At 38.3% G+C, this 17,887-nt stretch overlaps 1 protein-coding gene across 1 annotated transcript in view; it reads left to right on the top strand.

Annotated features, from left to right (window-relative positions):
* Positions 1-17,887, top strand: part of itga8 (integrin, alpha 8) — a 249,871-nt gene that overhangs the window by 121,255 nt on the left and 110,729 nt on the right. Inside the window, exons 18-21 of the mRNA XM_039736381.1 lie at positions 1,487-1,624; positions 4,008-4,075; positions 11,927-12,074; positions 15,929-16,021. Of these exons, the coding sequence (XP_039592315.1) occupies positions 1,487-1,624; positions 4,008-4,075; positions 11,927-12,074; positions 15,929-16,021 (447 nt within the window). The remainder of the gene's footprint in view (positions 1-1,486; positions 1,625-4,007; positions 4,076-11,926; positions 12,075-15,928; positions 16,022-17,887) is intronic.

Genomic DNA, 17,887 nt, shown 5'->3' with positions numbered 1-17,887 from the left:
TATAGCTCATAGTGCTTCACAAAGAAAATAAAACAAGAAAATTAAAATAAATTAGATACAGATAAAAATAAGAATGAAAAAATGGCATGCCAAAAACATTTGATAAGAATAAATCAGTACACACTTACGTTTCATAGCTATACAGGGCGACCACTAGGGGGCGCCACTAAGCCCTCAACCCCAGACACACTTCACAGACACAAGTCAGCGCGTTCCAAACAAGTATTAATTGAGCAGTGCACCTTTGACAGGCTTTTGTTCACACTGCACAATCCTTGTCTCTCCTTCTTTCTTTCTTTCTTTCTGGAACCCCTACAGATTTTATTTTTTTTCTCCAGCTTTTGGAGTTTTTTTTTTTTGTTTTTTCTGTCCACCCTGGCCATCGGACCTTACTTATTCTATGTTATGTCTTCTATTTTTCTATTCATTTTGTAAAGCACTTTGAGCTACATTTTTTTGTATGAATATGTGCTATATAAATAAATGTTGATTGATTGATTGATTGATTGATTCCACTCCTCCCTGGTGAGTGTTCTAAATCTCCTCCCCAAACTCGCAACTCTCCAGGAGGGCTTCCTTTTAATCTCCAACCCAGATGGGTTACTTTTCCTAGGCAGGATGTCCCATCCATTTTGTCCTTTGGTATCCCAGCTGGGCATGAGATTCCCATCCATTGCTGTCTGGATGATAGTTCTGTACAATTCATTATATGGGCCTTCCGACTAGTAAGGTAAGGGAATCCATACTGGCTGGAATGCCGGTCCGTCTGTTACAACAGGTAGTAGAAAAAGTAGAGTCCTTATATATAGACTTGTTTTAAAGTCTGATGCTATGGTCAGATGGTTGGGAAGGATGGAAAAAGTTTTAACAACTCCAAGGATGAGATGTTGGAGGAAATAAAAAAATACAGCGATTCCAAAGCCAAAGGGCATTAACCCTAACATAAATGAGCTTAAGTAGTTCCTTATTTTTTTAGGCTGCATCTCAACAACAGTTGGAATCCCCCCTTAAATTCCAACACCACAGTTGGCTGCACAGTACTTTGATAAGGTGGTGGTGGCAGAAAACAGTACCACAAAAAAATAGGAAAGAAGGAAGAAATAAACGAAGGTCGATAATGGTTGCAAATCAATGAAGAAAGTTATATTTCTGTGCTTGTATAATCTACTAGAAGTAGAACAAAAATGCAGCCATGACAAGTGCCAAATTTGAAAAATGGGTTTTTAGACATTTTGTAAAATTTCTGTTGCCAGGTTAGTGATCAAGTGTAGCTAGCATTAGTCACTACTGATCAAAAAACAATACATGAGCCAGATATATTCACACTCGAGAGACTCAAGTAATGGAGAGCAAATGGCGTAAAGATATGCTTCTGACTTTGGGAATTCCCAGTGACCTGAGGATTTGGCGTCAGTGACAATTAACCAGTTTACTTCAGTAAGGGGTTTTCAAACTCACACTGCCCTTTGTCTTTTTTTTTTCTTAGGACGAGACAGAATTTAGGGATAAACTGACTCCCATCAGTATTAATTTAAATTACAGTCTGGATGAATCTAGCCCTCCAAGGGGATTAGCCTTGAAGCCTATTCTAAATTATTATGAGAAGACCTCTGTCCAGGAGCAGGTATGTAATCTCAGTGTGGACTGAAAAAGAGTTTTATTTGTTTTTTTCAGTGATTTGAGTTTGTTGAACATGCAGACCTGACTCTGTCAAAGAAAAAATAATTGGAAAAATATGTTCTTACTAGCAACAATGCAAAACAGAAAAAAAGACATTTCCAGAAGCACATTCCTTGCTGTTTTGTCTTATTTTGACTGGAAAATGTTGTGCAAAACAGCTTTTATTCAAAGCTTCCACAGAAAGGTTCTCAAGTAACATCTTTGAACTTCTTAAGCACGTTTTAAACTTGTTATGGTAATGTGGCTAAGGTTCTTTACAATCATTTCCAGATTCCAAGTTTGTACAATGGGTGTATGGTATCTCAGTTATAGAGAAATAAGGCACCTGCACTTCCAGGCAGCCAACTCATCTTAATATAAAGTTCAGCTGGTGACAGCTGGAATTCTTTGACCAATTATTTGCTTTTTTAGTTCTGTTACTTCGTTATTTTGAACACCTAAGCAACTTTCCCTTCACTTGGAGATATGAAAAAAACACAGACATAGTATCAACGCTCCTGCCTAAATGAATTTCTGGCTGTTAATTGCAGCTGCTAAGCCTTCCCAAATCCATCTCTCTTCACAGGCAGTGCTGACCACAAGTCTGCCACTAGTGAGCAGTTGTCTCTTTTAAATCTACTCAGTGCATGGATTCTTATTGTTTTTCTCTGTGGATCTCATTTCAAGGAACAGATTTCCTGCCAAACATTTCAGGGCACTTTGCTATACTGACATTTTGCAAATCCAGACATCACCATAACCCTTACCCAGTAGTGCAGACTTTCAAAGGCCACCTTGTCTGTCTTACTTCCCTAAGTATACTGTTTTTAGTGTCAGAACTAACCTTTCTAATAGAGGAAAACTGTGGGTGGCTGATGTAGATTTGTAGGCCTGGTCATTTAAGGAGCATATCCATATTGCCCTGGTTGAGCCCTCTAGTGTCAGCCTCTCCCCACTGAACTCCTTCTAAGGAATATTAAATTTGTTTGACATGCTGATTTAGATTATGCACATTATCTTTGAAAAACGTATAGCAAAAAAATAGAATTTATACAGTATAGGTTTGAATAGTATATATACTATTGTGCTGTGTGGATTGTGTCTGCCAGTGATGGTCAACAAATGGATGGCCTAAAGTACATGAAAATCTGTCAGGAGGCCTCTAGTAGAGAAAGTGACACACACTGAAGAGCATTGGACACTAAATGGTGGTAAACCATACCATGTGTGGTACCCCAAAACAGCAACAGGCAGCAGTCCAGTCAAGGGGAGAGATAAGGCTGATAAGGCTTCCCCAAGCTGCTAGTGGGTAGCTGATATAATGGGTTTAATGCATGTCTGACCCTCTTCATATGATGAGAAGTAGGGCATGGGTTGGCAATGAGTCTGGCCTATAGGGGTAAGACATAGTTCCAGTTCAAAAGAAGTAGGACAATGTAGCTTTTTTAAAAATGTGGATGGGAAGAAGCTTGTTATATATGTCCAGGCCTATAGGTGGCAGTATCCAGTCCCTATCTAAGAAAAAGAACCCTTAATGTCAATGTTTCTCAAAACTTATTTTTGTCACTCCCCACTTTTTCACATGTGACTTTCTTCAGGTCCAAAGGTCCAACCTTGGTGAACCAAAGACAGATGTTTGCTAGACATGGAAATATATTGTGCGGCAATGCCAATCGCTTAGGCAACTCGCAGCAACCCACTACTATTATGAAGGATAGGAACATGTGAGCCAGAATACTGTCACGACCCAGTGGTTGAGAAACACTGCTTTTCATGCTGCTAAAGGTAGTTGTAAGTGGGACATGAACCTGTTGTTCCCATTGCAATTTGTATTCCTTGCCTTGATGTAGTCAATACCAGTTCTTAAAGCAGAGAGCAGATGTTTTTTGAGCTAAGGTTTCTCAGGCGGGAGAAGGCATTAAAGACTTTCTATTACCCCTCTCCTCTGTTGTTTATGTATAATAAATACGCTCATTTCTGTGAATTATCTTGGGTGTTGAGGGCAACTCCAGATGCAACAAAGAGTACACTAAATGTGAAAGTGTTTCCATTTTTGTTCAGTTCATTTCTTCAGTTTAATTAAGCTTGCATTTGTTGACTTCATAAGTAATGTCCTTTTAATTACACTAATTATTATGCTGCTATTGCACACAATTTATCCAACAATTCATACAATCCAGAAATGTATTTTCAGTTCCTTGATAGAATTAGTTTTTCCCATAGTAAAGTAAAAGAGATGTTTAAAAATGCACTCAAAATCACTTGCCTCTATAAACAGCTGTTTTTTGGCTAAAAACAGTTAATAAAAACACAGCTCTATAATGTACTTTTTGTTATTTATATCATAGGCCTACATTCTGGTGGACTGTGGAGATGACAACATGTGTGTTCCGGATCTCCGCCTTGCAGCCGCCATGTAAGTATACCAGTGGTATTACTGAACACACACAGTGTATGGCACTCTGGCTTTCTTTCTATACGTGTATGTGTCTGCAGCAAGTAGCGGGGTGGCACAGAGACTACTGCTGCCGCCTCCATGTTCAATTAGTATAATCCTGGATTGGTCACTCTCTGTTTGAAGTTTAGATGTTTTCTCTGTGTCTGCGTGGGATTTTTTCCATTAAATATTTTTCCACTGTGCCACAAACATGCAGGTGGATTTTGATCTGCTGTTCTGTATTGGCTCAGTAGAAGTGGCTGTAGGTACATTGAAATGAAGTGGTGTGCAGTCCAGGATTTCTCCCTGCCATATGCTCGATGGTGCAAGGATAGGCTGTAGCCTCTATAATCCTGCTATCTGAAAATGTATGGTTTATTTTTTTGTAATTATTATTAATATAAACCAACTAGGGGACTTACCCCTTGCTCGCTTTGCTCGCCAACCCCACTGGCCTGTGCTACGTGCCAGCCACTTTGCATCTCTGTCACTCATGTGGTGAAGAGGAGGGCTGAACGTATCCCAAGGAGATGTGGTCGCTCCTCTGAATCCCCCTCTTAAATGGTGATTTAATGGGAAGCAAATACATTTTTTTTTTCCCTACCTCCTCTTTACTCGATCAGCTGCTGGCTTGCTGCTACTGCCGTGCCGCGTGATCTGCATCTCGCGCGGTGCTTCAAGCATTTAAAACCCTGCACAGCAGCTGTCTTTGTCCTCTACTCTTTCTCTTTTATTTCCAGCCCCGGGTGTGGTTAAATCTCTTGGCACAAAGTCTCATCTCGCGGGACGTGAGTTCTTGATATTTTAGTTTATAATAATTTAAAAAATGGAATAAGAATCGGAAAATCTAACAACATTATATTAAAGTTTGATAAATCCTGAAAAGAATGATACCAAAAATATGTATGTAGGTTTTAAAATAAGATTTAAAGCGTGACATAAAAACGTCACATAAAATTGTTGCATTTTTAGGCTTAGGATTTTATATATATACAGTAGATTATTTAATTTTTCAATAGAATACTAAACTTTATCCAAGCATTTGTGCACCAGTTTTATTTAATTTACTGACTTTATGTTTTATTGTGCTACCAGATCACCTAGCGTGAAAGGTACCAAATAAACTCTTAGGCTATTTTAAGAAGAAATGTCCCAGCTACGTACCTGCTATTGATGACCTCTTTCCTTTATCACTGTCCATATTACACCCCTCATATTCACACCTAGGTGCCTCTAGTGGCAGGCTGATTGCTAACCTGGACTTTCTTTACTTTTAAAGCCTTTTTTAAACCCAGTTTTTTCACCAACAGAAGACTTCACAAGAGCATCATCAAGTGCCCACAGCTAGACAAGATGCTTGCTAGTAATAATCAGACAAAGCCATTGACTTTTACTTGAAAATTCAATTTATTTGCATCAAAACCACTAATAGCAAATATATAGTGATACAAAGGATGATGTGGCCTGGGTATTTTAACTCTTTATATTCTGTCCAAGTAATAATTGGGTAATTACCATTCCATACCCAGGTGACTTCTTTTCTTACAGATTATGTGTTCTCAAGCATAATGAAGATATAGCAAAAAACACAGAGACCTCTTTACAGGTTTTTAAAAGCAGTTGGTGAGGTGGAGCTTATCTGAAAAGTGTGTTCTTTCACAACAGAATCAGCTACCCAAAAATGAGCAAACACACACACGGATGCCAGAGCATGTTCACATTACTTTTCTTCAGTTTCTCGAGGCACAAGAAAATGTTTCAGACATTCAGTGTGTTTACATGCACAGACACAACTTGGTTAAGGTGAGAAACCCAGTTAAGGCAGAAATCTGATTTCTTAAATATCTGCATTTATATGTGCAAGCAATCTTCTCATTTGTCAAAACACTCAGGTGTCATTAAACTGCATAAAGCGAGTTAAATGTCATCATTTGGCGCTATGAATCTGAAAACAAGCATCGTAATTGTGATGATATTCTTGTGTTTTATAAATGTCTTTCATGCGATGTGAATTAAATAACATTCACATCACCCTAACCCTAACCCCTTTTTACATCACTGACCTGAGCTGCTGATGATTCGCGGAATAAACTCTGGGCACTGCGTCACCCAATTTTCACTGTTTCAGCATATCTGTAGCAAACAAATGAATTAAAAAAAGCTGACACTTTATTAATATTTTTCTGTTACTAGAGTGTACACAGCACACACTTTTCCGGTCAGCTGTGCTACTGAGCCTTGGAAATGTCCTGGTATGTTTGCTTCTAGCCTTACACTCAGTGCTTCAGCTGATAAATTTAACAACACAGCTATTTCTACTTCAACAAAATAAATATTGTGTTAGGTAATCAAACTACATAACGCACATTACTTTTAATGTGTTACTCCTTCAGAGATTGTTCTGCTGAATATTCAGTTCATCAATATACATTTTCTGAAATACTAAGATTGATTTTATCAACCCGGAGAAGGAATAGTGCAATCACACAAGCATTTGCCCCATTAAATTGATCTTTGTGAACACTTTTACCTGTGGCTGCTGAAAGCCACATGCGCAGGTGAACAGAGTGCATCAGAAAAGTGCAGACTACAAAATCTATAACAGAGTTTACATGGCCCATACTGTAACTGGGTTATTTAAATCTACCTCTGTTAACTTGGATTCTCAGAGACTAATAACCCAATTTCTCTAACTGGAGACAATCCAACAAGGCTGGATGAGAAAACCCCCTCCCCGAGTACATAATGTCACCGACCCTAGTGGTGGGATCACAATTAGCAGAAAGTTGGCATATATATTTAAACACAAAACACACATGCAGAAGGGAACTGGAAATGTGTCACTGTCTTAAAGTGAAATGTTTTTTTTGTATGGACATTTATGTGGCCTATGTGATGCACACAGGAAGGAGTAAAGAATTCATATTCTTTAGTGTTGTGCTTATTTGGTAGTAGCGGCAGTGAATAAGCATAAGCATCATGTAAAAAAAATGAACAAACTGTACTTTCAGTTCAAGAGAGTTGAGTACCTGCTATCAAAAGTGTGGGGGACAAGCCTTAGTGAATTCAGGATTCCTGTTTGTCTGCATAAAAATGTACGATTCCAATATTCAATTCTATTAATATCATCTCTGGGGATGCAGGTCACATTTTTGGCCATGATAATTGATCCAGCATAGTTGGCCCACATTTCCATAACCCTCAGGGACACTTAAAAGACCATTGCACCATTATAATCCACTCAAAACTATTTCAGTTTCACCTGCCTCATTGACTTGAATCCTTTTTGCTGAGTTCAGCAAAGTCCCTAAACATTTATGCTGTTTCACCAAACTTGAGGCAAAACAAATTCAGCTGGGTTTACTCATCACAACTAAACAGTTTAAAGTATCTCCTGTGCACTCTGTTTAAACAGGGGTGGCCAGCTCTAATCCTAGAGGGCCGCAGTGGCTGCAGGTTTTTGTTCCAACCCAGTTGCTTCATTATAAGCCAATACTCACCAATAACAGATCTTATTTAAGTTCATGACTTGTTATTGACTTAACTCCACTATGTCAGTTAATTCTTAACTCATAGGTTTTTTCTTCCATTCTAATGATACATGCGTCATCCAAATAATTTAAAGTCTAAAATGGATAAATACTTTTCACTTCTTCCCTTTCTCTTCAGTTTCCTTCTGAGTAGTTAATTAAACCAAATAGTAAATAATGAATACACACGGGTGGAAATGGAAACAAGTCAGATGTAGAACTGTTGGTTCCTTTGTCATTTGTATTTTATTGTTCTTTATTTCGCCTTATACAATTTCTTGTATTAGAAATTAGTTTTCACATACCCCTTGGGGTCAGAGTGCAGGGTCAGCCGTTGTACAGTGCCCCTGGAGCAATTACAGGTTAAAGGTCTCGCTCAATGGCCCAGCAGAGTAGGATCTCTTTTTTGGCAGTGATGGGGATTCGAACCGGCAACCTTCTCGATACCAGCACAGATCCTTAGCCTCAGAGCCACCGCCCTAAAAGAACAAATACAGTACAGCTGTTTAAGACTAAAATAAGCAATTAAGAGTTCAAAATCTTAACAAGCAAGACAACTAAAATGAACCAGAAAAATGTCACTGGAGCAGTAAGTGCTTCATCAGCAATGAATGGTTTCTCATGACGCAATTGGGTTGGAACAAAAACTACAGTAAAATTTTAACAGGTGTGTGAAAACTTTTGATATTCATGGAAGAAACCCCCAAGGAAGACAAGAACAGTTCAATCAATCAGTCTTTATTCAGGCACCGGAGAGTACATGGATTCATGTGTTGCAAGGCAGAAGAGCGAAGTTCCCTTTTTTGGTCGGCTTTTTTAGATTTTCTCCCTCCCCCTTCCCCTTACTTATAAAAAACATAATATTGTTTACCTAAGCATTTCATTTCATTACGAAAAATGGGCCATCTGTTTCTGTTTTGTGTATGTGTCAGGTGGACCCTAAAGAAGGAAAAGTTCATCTTTCCCGTGTCTGACAGACGAGTTCCTAAAGAGTAAATTGTCCTAGGTCAGCCTACTGCATCTTGCCTTAGGACAGACGCCTGTATGAATTACCTTCCGTTATTGAAAAACAGCTTTGTCAGCTTTTAACCCTTAGTAGCTTGTGCCAAACTACATCAGTGACCTTCTCCATCACTATGTGTCTGTCCGCCCACTAAGATCTTCTGATTCTGGCAATCTTGTTGTGCCCCACACTAGTCTACACTACATGGGTGACAAGGCCTTCAGCTGTATAGCGCCCAGACTCTGGAATGACCTACCGAAATTAATCAGGTCAGCTGACTCCATGAATTCTTTTAAAAAACAATTATTATTATTTTTCTTTCACATATTCATTGTATCTTATAAACCATCCAACCATCCATCCACCCATTCATCCTCCAATCTTACTGTTATTATTATTATTATTATTATTATTTAGCTGATGCTTCTATCCAAGGCAGTTTCTAAAGCTAACCATAATGCATACAATGAACACTAAGTACATTCATGAGAAGCTGTGCCCATGTCTGTATCACTGTGTGTAAGGCAGGAACCAGACCTAGATGGGGTACCAGTCCATTGAAGGACTGTAGCATCAGTCTACCGCAGAGCATCCGTTTAATCTAAAATGCATGTCCTTGGGATGAGTAAGGAAAACTGACCTCACATTTATGGATTTATCAATTAAATCTAAATTAAGTCTGATTATACAACCCTAAAAGGAAAGAGTTTTGATTTTAAGAAAAACACTGTGTCATTCACCTGTTCCACTCATTACAGGAGGCACTAAGGCTAAGATACTATCTGAGAGGAACAACATAAATGAAGCCAAACTAAATACTGCCTTCCTGGAGTCTCCGTAAAAGTATTGTGTTTCAGTAAATGCTGATTAGGCCAACCATGAAAACTGACATGTAGAATGCATGTTCATTTGGAATAAACTTTTATATGCAGTAATTTAAAAAACACCTGTCCTGCAAATGACTTGGTGTATCTAATGTATTTGTTCAGGCTGACATATGAAAATAAATCACTTACATATATATATATATCTTCAATATATTAAATGCTGAGCAAAATTAAATTTTCTGCCTCTCAAAAACTCTACTAGAAGTGCATGCTTTTGATAATCCTACCAACACTGGATGATCATTTTACCTTCTCTGATTGTATTAAATGTCAAAGCCTTTTAAAACCCTTGTGTTAACCCAGTGTGATAAAGTAAAACTAGGTACTGGTTCGCATGCTCCTGAAAGCGTAGCCAATTTCCAAATGGGTGTTTTTGAAGGTTACATCTCATGATAAGTCACCAAAAATAAGTCTTTGGTTGAGATGTATTAGTAATGCATTTCTATTGTGACTTTAAACTACTGACACCTTCATTTTATTTACATGGATCTAAATAACAAAGAAAAATCAAAGGAAATTAAAGAAATGTATTAAGAGGGTCACTGACAGCTTGGTGATAAGTATGAGTTCACTGGTATGATAAGTCAAGTGGAAATAAAGATCTTCATGGAGACAGTCAAGGGAAATGATAGAACGAGTCTGCGTCTCTACTCACTTGTTTTTGATTTATTGCTATTTAATCTAATGAAACATTTAACTGAGAATCAAGATTTGCAATAAGTTATTAAGAGGACTAAGAGAGGGGGTTTTCTTATCTGTTAACTCTCAGACAATAATTATATGTTTAGAAGTAAGTTAAGCAAAACTGTTAAATGGCAAATGCTATGAAGAATACGGAGAAAAGCAAGAAAGTCAGGGTACTAAAGTTAACCATTATTGTGGCAATCAAGAATTAACTCAATATTGTAAGCTAAATAAAATTTCTATATGAACAACTCCATGAAGGAAGAGGAGTGCCAGAATGGGCCTACTCGTTGTCTACTTCTTTGAAATAATCTCAAGTTTTCTGATGTTGTGACTCAAATGAATACACTAAAGGATGCTGTGAATAATATGAAGGATGTTGACAGAATGAGCCTGCAGATCCATTGGTTGTTTGGTGGTAACTGTGCATTTATTGGTATTGTAAGGGTTAGGGTTAGGTTAAACAAGAAGACGAAGAGCAAAGCGAGCCTGCTTTGTCAGTCATTCCTTGAAAACACTCACAAGTTCACTAATTTTGTAAGGCAAAGGAAACAGTTTAACTGAAGAACATTTTGAAGGAAGTCAAAATAAACAACTGTGTGAACCAGATACCTACTGAATCTGGTTATAGTAATGAGTTTGGTGATGTAGTATTATGGGATCCTGAGATGCAATTGACTTAGTAATCATCCTAGTCGAGCAAGATAAATGGAAAAACCCAACAGCTCAAATGACTAATCGTGTTACTGACGACAAGGGTGTTTCTGTTAAATAAAAATGCACCAAGGAACAACATGAAGAGTGACAGAGTGGTCCTACAACCTAGTGAAGCTGGTTGTAATTCTGAATTTATTAATGTAGTAAGTCAAGTGAAAGAATGAAATTAGGAACTAAGTAAAGTCAAGTGGAGAAACAGACTGGTTCTGCTTATTTAGTGACTTATTTAATAATTACAGCTTTACTAATACTCTAAGTTAAGTAAAACCTTTACCTGAAGAAGGATTTGATTAAACTCAGAAGAAATAATTGAGTGGGCCAGCTAGCTACTGACTCTTGGAGATAACTGTGAGTTTACTGTTGTTGTTAGTTAAACTTTAACTGAAAATTGGCAAAATCTTTAGAATGGTCTACTTATCAACAGATAATCTTGTTTCTATAGTAAGTTAAATGAACGCTTTAAGTGAAGAACACTATGTTAGATATGAAGAGAAATGATAGAGTGGACTTGCATCTACCGATCTTTTGATCAAAGTATGAGTCTAGAGGTGATACTCCGTCAGCCATTAAACTTAAATACAGCTCTAGATTTCAAACCTCCCCTTAGTGAAGAGATGATATAACTGTTTCAAGCTGACTGCTTTTAAAGGACCAGTTAATTGGTAATAAGTCTAAAAGCAATCATTGGGCTGAGTGTTTTGGAAGCTGCTCAAGCTTCCCGAAGGGACATACATAAAACATTTATTGCAGCATGTAAATGAAATTTATTAGGTACACTGTTGCAGCGTAGACATGCTTCTCAATTTTTAATGCACACGCCACACTGCTTATAAACCCACTATTAAATAATAAAACATGACAGCAATATGCTTGCAGGCATCCAAAATACAGACCACTTTTTCAATGGAGTTGGCTGACAGTGCAGTGTTTTATTTCACTATGTATAAAAAACTAGAAAGTCCAAAAAAAAAAGATTTCTAAATCTTTTTACTTCTTGTTGCTCCTTTAGGGACAGTGAAAAGTTAATCATCGGGGAAGATAATCCACTAATGATCACCATCAATGCCCAAAACCAAGGCGAAGGGGCCTATGAAGCTGAGTTATATGTGATAATCCCTCCAGAAGCAGACTACATTGGTGTGGAACGTAAAAATGAGGTAACTGGACTGGCTAAAGAGAGTGAAAGAGAGAGAGAGAGAGATCATTTTTAATTAAACATTTCAATACAACTCACATGCAGCTCTTTGAAGCAGGAGCTCACAAAGACAACAGGAATACCATTTGTCTTGTTCTCTGTTTCCCTTACACTTCTCGCCTTTACAGCCTACTTTTATTACTGTTTTCTTTGGGGCTATACAATGACGATGTGACACAGATTACTTTTGCGCCTTGGTTATTTGATGAGGCAGATCTAATTGAACAGAAGGGCTTTGGTCTCTTTTAAGAACACAATGATTTGTTACACTTTAAAAGCAGAGTGACTTGGCTCACAAACCTTTTCTGCAAATATTCCAATTTTACACGTTAAAAGATTTTGCATATTGAAAAACCCTTATGCTGTTTGCATTGATAATTTTACATTAAGAACATGTAGATAATGAATGTGTTTACTGAAAATGTGGTTCCCCTGCTTTCTGTCAAGTTTTGATAAGTCTGCTGTGGATGATATGTTCGATATTTAAAGCAAATTAGCCTTTGAGTGAAAAACTGTGGGAATTTATGTTTAGATAATATTCCGAAACATTCTGCTTTTCTGGCTTTAACATTCTTTTTTTTAAGATTTGTGATTAATTTATCTCAACACTCTATGTTATACATTTTTTTCAGTATTAATAGTTTCATACAGTGTTAAAAAAAGATACCAGAGTAATGAGTACAAGACAATGCCAGAAGACAGTATCAGAGAAGGTACAAAGTGAAAGCCACATTAGCAGAATACATGGCAGGCATTCCCAGAGAGGACATCTTTAACAGAATAATGCATCTAATGCTAGCACATGCATTTGACTGTGTTGTGCAGAAGCCGGATATTCAGTATCTTTTATTTATGATGGTTAGATGCACATTAGATGCATTTAGCTTTTGAACTTTAGTCTATTTTGTTTCTAAACAGCCATGTTTTCAACATATTTGCCTCCATAAAAATAACATATTGTGACATCTAGGATGCATGCAAGCAACCAGGGCACAATGTTTGTAAGTCCTATCAGTTGTAATGACATTGTTCAAAGGCTGCTTTCAATCAAATAATAAAGGAGGCAGGAACAGTCTTTGGCCAAAGTCCTTGGCCTCGTATTGGACGCTTCAAGTTTAACAAAACAGTTCAGTGTTTAGAACTTCCGTACATCTTCCAGGCGGTATGTGCCCTAGTTAGCACTGGGGGTCTCCTCAGCTTCAACAGATAAACTTTGGGTTCATCCTTTGAAGGGAATGAACTGAACTCCTTCTTTGGAGTGTTTCTTTAAAGTAGTCTTGTGACTAGAAAGGCCAGTCTTCTCTTTTTTATGCCTCGATTGGCCTAAACTATGTTTTGTGAATTTCTTTGTACATTATAAATGTGGTGTGACTGTTTTCAGATGCTTCCTTGAAAAGAAAGTAGACTGTGCTTTGTGACATCTGGCATTCCCAGTGTTATCCCTCATGACTTTCCCCATGCTCTCAACTCAGACCCCATAAGAAAGATGAATGACAATATATTTTGAATATATAAGGACTGCTAAGATCTTACCTTGAATGCACATAAATATTATTCTCAGACTGTATTTTTTGTAAAACGTTCAAACGTTTTGCTAATTTAATTATATGACTAATAACTCAAAGGCAATTCAGTCCCTTTTTTTTGAGTGTTCTGTTATTCTAAAAATGGTTTGCTTGGCAAAGCTCCTCATAACATTACCTCCTTCTTCCAATACAATTGCTTTGACAAGAAAGAACACTGCATGGGACTGACTGTATCTTGGGACAAAGCCATCATCAGTATATGGTCAATATAGAGTCATCAACCAGACTAACGTGAGATGCTGGAGGAAACCAAAAAAGAACAGACACAAGCAGAGGAAAAATGTGCAAACCACATGCAGACAATGAGCTGACCAGCCGGCCTGACTAAAGATGTGAAAAGACAAAGAAGAGCTGTGAATACGTGATAATCCAATAGTCCAATATCATACAACCTAACAAATGTATAATATTGAACTAGAAAAAAACATACAACAAAGCACCCAGAAGAAATCTCAGCAAAGTGATGAGTGTGTAAAGATTTCTCGTTATAAGGTGACCAATGAGACCGTTGTTTCATAGGCTTTCATAATATCAGGTTCACTTTTAGATATGAATATCACAGGAACAGTGGAATTTCTATTTGCTGTTACTCATTTTATACATAAAAAAAATATATTTCTGCAGCTCACTCCTACTGTATAGTGATGAGCGAGCATGCTCGGCCGAACATGTGTTCGGCTTAAGCATCGCTATGCTCGGAGCATGGCGCTACTCGAACGAGCACCACATGTGCTCGTGCACCATGCTCGAGTCTCTGCCCCGCACGTTTCGCGGGTTGGAGACAGCTAATCAATTCGCAGGTAAGTACTGCCCTCACTGTAATGCCAGTAACCATGTCAGGTGCTGGCATTACAGTGACTGGCTGGCCGGAACACGTCTTCGGGTGCTATATATGAAGGCACTGTCATATAATGTTTTAGAGCGTCAGCTCACCTGCAGGCACTGGCATATAATGTTTTAGAGCGTCATTTTTCCCAAAAATTTATTTTTTTGGGGGGTTTTGGGCATGTTTTTGTCAGTCAGTAAAAGTGGTGTACAACTCGGACAAACTGGTTCCCAGCAGCGACTTGGGAGTCCAAGATGCACCCAGACATCGCCCCGATGCTGTTCCCGGTCCATTTGTGTGGTGTTTCTGTCACTTTCTGACCTATTCCAATGGACCAGGCACCCTCCCCTCTTCAGAGCAGGGGGTGCCTGGTTGTCTCCCATTGACTTACATTATACTCGGGTGCTCGGTAGAGCACATGAACATCTCAATGTGTTCGGACCGAACACCCGAACACTTTGGTGCTCGCTCATCACTACTACTGCAGTAAAACCACCTTATAAAAAGATATAAAGACATCAAAGTGTACTTTGGAAATACATGAAGAAGAAGCAGATATGGAAACAGACTGGTATTTACCCATTTGTTGTTCATTACACCATAATGTCTTTTTGTTCCCACTTACTTTGGAGTGTACAATAAAAGCCTTTTGCTCTTGATTGTCCGATTCTACACGTAAGGATTTTCTTTCCTTTGGTTCCCAGTTTTTGATTCTCCTGGACTTTGCAGTATAAAAAGGTACTAAGTCTGAGCTTTGTGTAAAGAGAAGTGCCATATATTTATAACCCGACTCAGATTTTTCCATTGCAAAGCCATGAAGACCACAATCCTGAAGCCAGTTCTGAAGGAGACATTGTGTTGTCAAAGGGAACACTCACACACACACACGTATTCGAACTAGGCCTATACTGCCTCCACCTCTTTGGGAAGTGAAAGAGAACTAGCATACTTGGGGAAAACATACACAACACAGAGAGAATAGACTGTGCAGCACTTGTGGCAGAGCCCACGTCATTGAGGCTGTGAAACAGCAGTGTTATGGGTGTACTGCACAACCACTACCCACAAAGAGAACCTTTTTAAAGTAAATAATAGCTGGATTAATATAAAATCTCAATTTGTAAGCAAATAGCCTTTTTCATTCAGCATCAGTGTAGTATCACTATCCGCATGGCTTCAGATGTTGTTAAAGATTGCTGCTGTTGAGATAAAAGAGGGGCCCTAACTTCGAACCAAACACGCCAGGGTCTGTCCTTTACACAGATGGCTGACCTTTGTCAGGTGCCTGAAATTCTACTTTTTACAGCTGCTGATGCTATCAAGGAGCCTTACAGAAGGAGTCAGCCAAGCGAAGGGCATTTCTCGGTTAATGCAAAATTCTTTTTTTTTTTTTTGTCTTCTTAGGCCTTACGGCGTCTCAACTGTGAATACAGGATGGAAAATGTGACCAGAATGGTGGTTTGTGATCTGGGAAACCCCATGGTGGCTGCTACCAATGTAAGTCAAAACCCAATGCATTTCTCTAGTTACCAGTTAATTCAATTCCAAGAGAGGAACTAATGGAAGGGATGACACTTATACTGCTGAGCATAAACAGGAAGGATAGATATGTTTCAACATAAAGGAAATGATTTGTGTAATTAGATAGGAGTTAAGCCGGAGCCTGCCATTGACTGATTGCACGGTGTCCACAAATCGATATTCGGCCTTGTTTCTATAGGCTCGCTTGTTAAACATAAAAGAGCTAAGTGGTAGTCAGTCATTTCCAAATGGGAGATGGTGTTTGGAGATTTGATGTAAACTCTTGTGGTTGTTTCTTAAGTGGATAGCTCACTAGAGTGGGATGAGTGTAAAGATTAAAAGGAAACACTTGAATCAGCATGAACAATTCTTATTGGTCAAAGAGATTGTGTAATTCATTTACTTTCAAATCTCGTTAACAAGTATTAATGATGAATACATGGAACGCGGCAACTACACAGATGGATGGGTGAATGTGTGTGTGTGTGGACAGGCATGTTCAAGACAGTGAAAGACTGCCCTCTTTCTTGAAGGATGGCCCTGCCTTTTGCCACCATCTTTCTAGCATGTTCTCCAATAATTTATAACCCATTACGGCCCTGAAGACACATAACTGTAGTTCATGGTACTTTGTTATGAACACAAGACTCTTCAAAAAACATCTACTGTGTCAGACATCCATTATCAAACCCGCTGAATTCATTTTAGGGTCAGAAGGAAGAAATGAATTCATTGCTTCAGTTCAAGTATAGTGTGTAGAAGGTAGTGAAAGGTGGACACCTCATATTTCTATAATTGTCAGGATCCTCAATCAGAAACATTGGACACATTAAACAGAGGGCACATTGGCTGGATTGTACTGCCACAACTGTTTTGAATTTCCATTAGGTTTACCACTAACTGTTCCTCAACTGTGGAAGGAAATTGTTCCAGTGTTGAAAGATCTAAAGCACAATATGATCTTGAAAACATTGCAGCAAAAATCATTCCTCTTATTTTGAAGATGAAAAACAAATTTGTGTCATAAAGATCAAAAAATAGAAGCAATTTCAGTGCACATCATCTCACAGTTTTACCAAATTAAAAAAAGACATTTTCAACAAAATAACGGAAGCATGGCCATAAGTGTAATGACCTTAACTTCATGCATCATGTCACAATACAGACATCAAGTAGGAGTTCATGATGATGGCTGCCTCTGCCTTGGGCTATTTTAGGTATCAGGGTGGAAGGTGAGTGATTTGAGCGTCCTGAACTGTGACCTTTCAGGACATGATGTTTTATGAATAGGGCTGATGCTGCTGCTAGCACCATTTTCAATAGCATACCTCAGAGTTTTGCTCTAATTTGTCATAACATTTCTTTTCGGAGAAACCATCTTTATAGTGATATATGGTGGCTGTCCATCTGGTTTATTAAGCATTGCTTTTAACTTTGGTGACAAAAATACTAAAGCATAAATCAAGTAAAAATCTGAAAGTTTGTAGTACTAGGGTGTTGTACATTATGAATGTAGTGAAAAGTCAAGCAAAATGACACCTTTTATTGGCTAACTAGAAAGATTACAATACTGTATGCAAGCTTTCGAGGAAACTCAGGCTCCTTCTTCAGGCAAGATGTAATCAATGATTAAGAGGAAGGGGCCTGAGTTGCCTCGAAAGCTTGTTAGTTGTTGCTCTCCTCCTTCTGTTCCAGTACCAAACAAGCAGATAACCCTAAAAAGTATTTCCTTTATGTAGTGCCAGTCCACCATGTGTCTTGGGTGCTTTCAGTGGTTGGGTGCTTCTCTTTTCTTCTTATATGTATTCGGTATATAATCTCAGAATAACGCACTCCTTCTCA

This window comes from Polypterus senegalus, chromosome 15, assembly GCF_016835505.1.
Source record: "Polypterus senegalus isolate Bchr_013 chromosome 15, ASM1683550v1, whole genome shotgun sequence".
Lineage (NCBI taxonomy): Eukaryota > Metazoa > Chordata > Cladistia > Polypteriformes > Polypteridae > Polypterus > Polypterus senegalus.
Note: the sequence above shows the minus strand (reverse complement) of the source record. Positions and strands in the feature narration are given on the sequence as shown.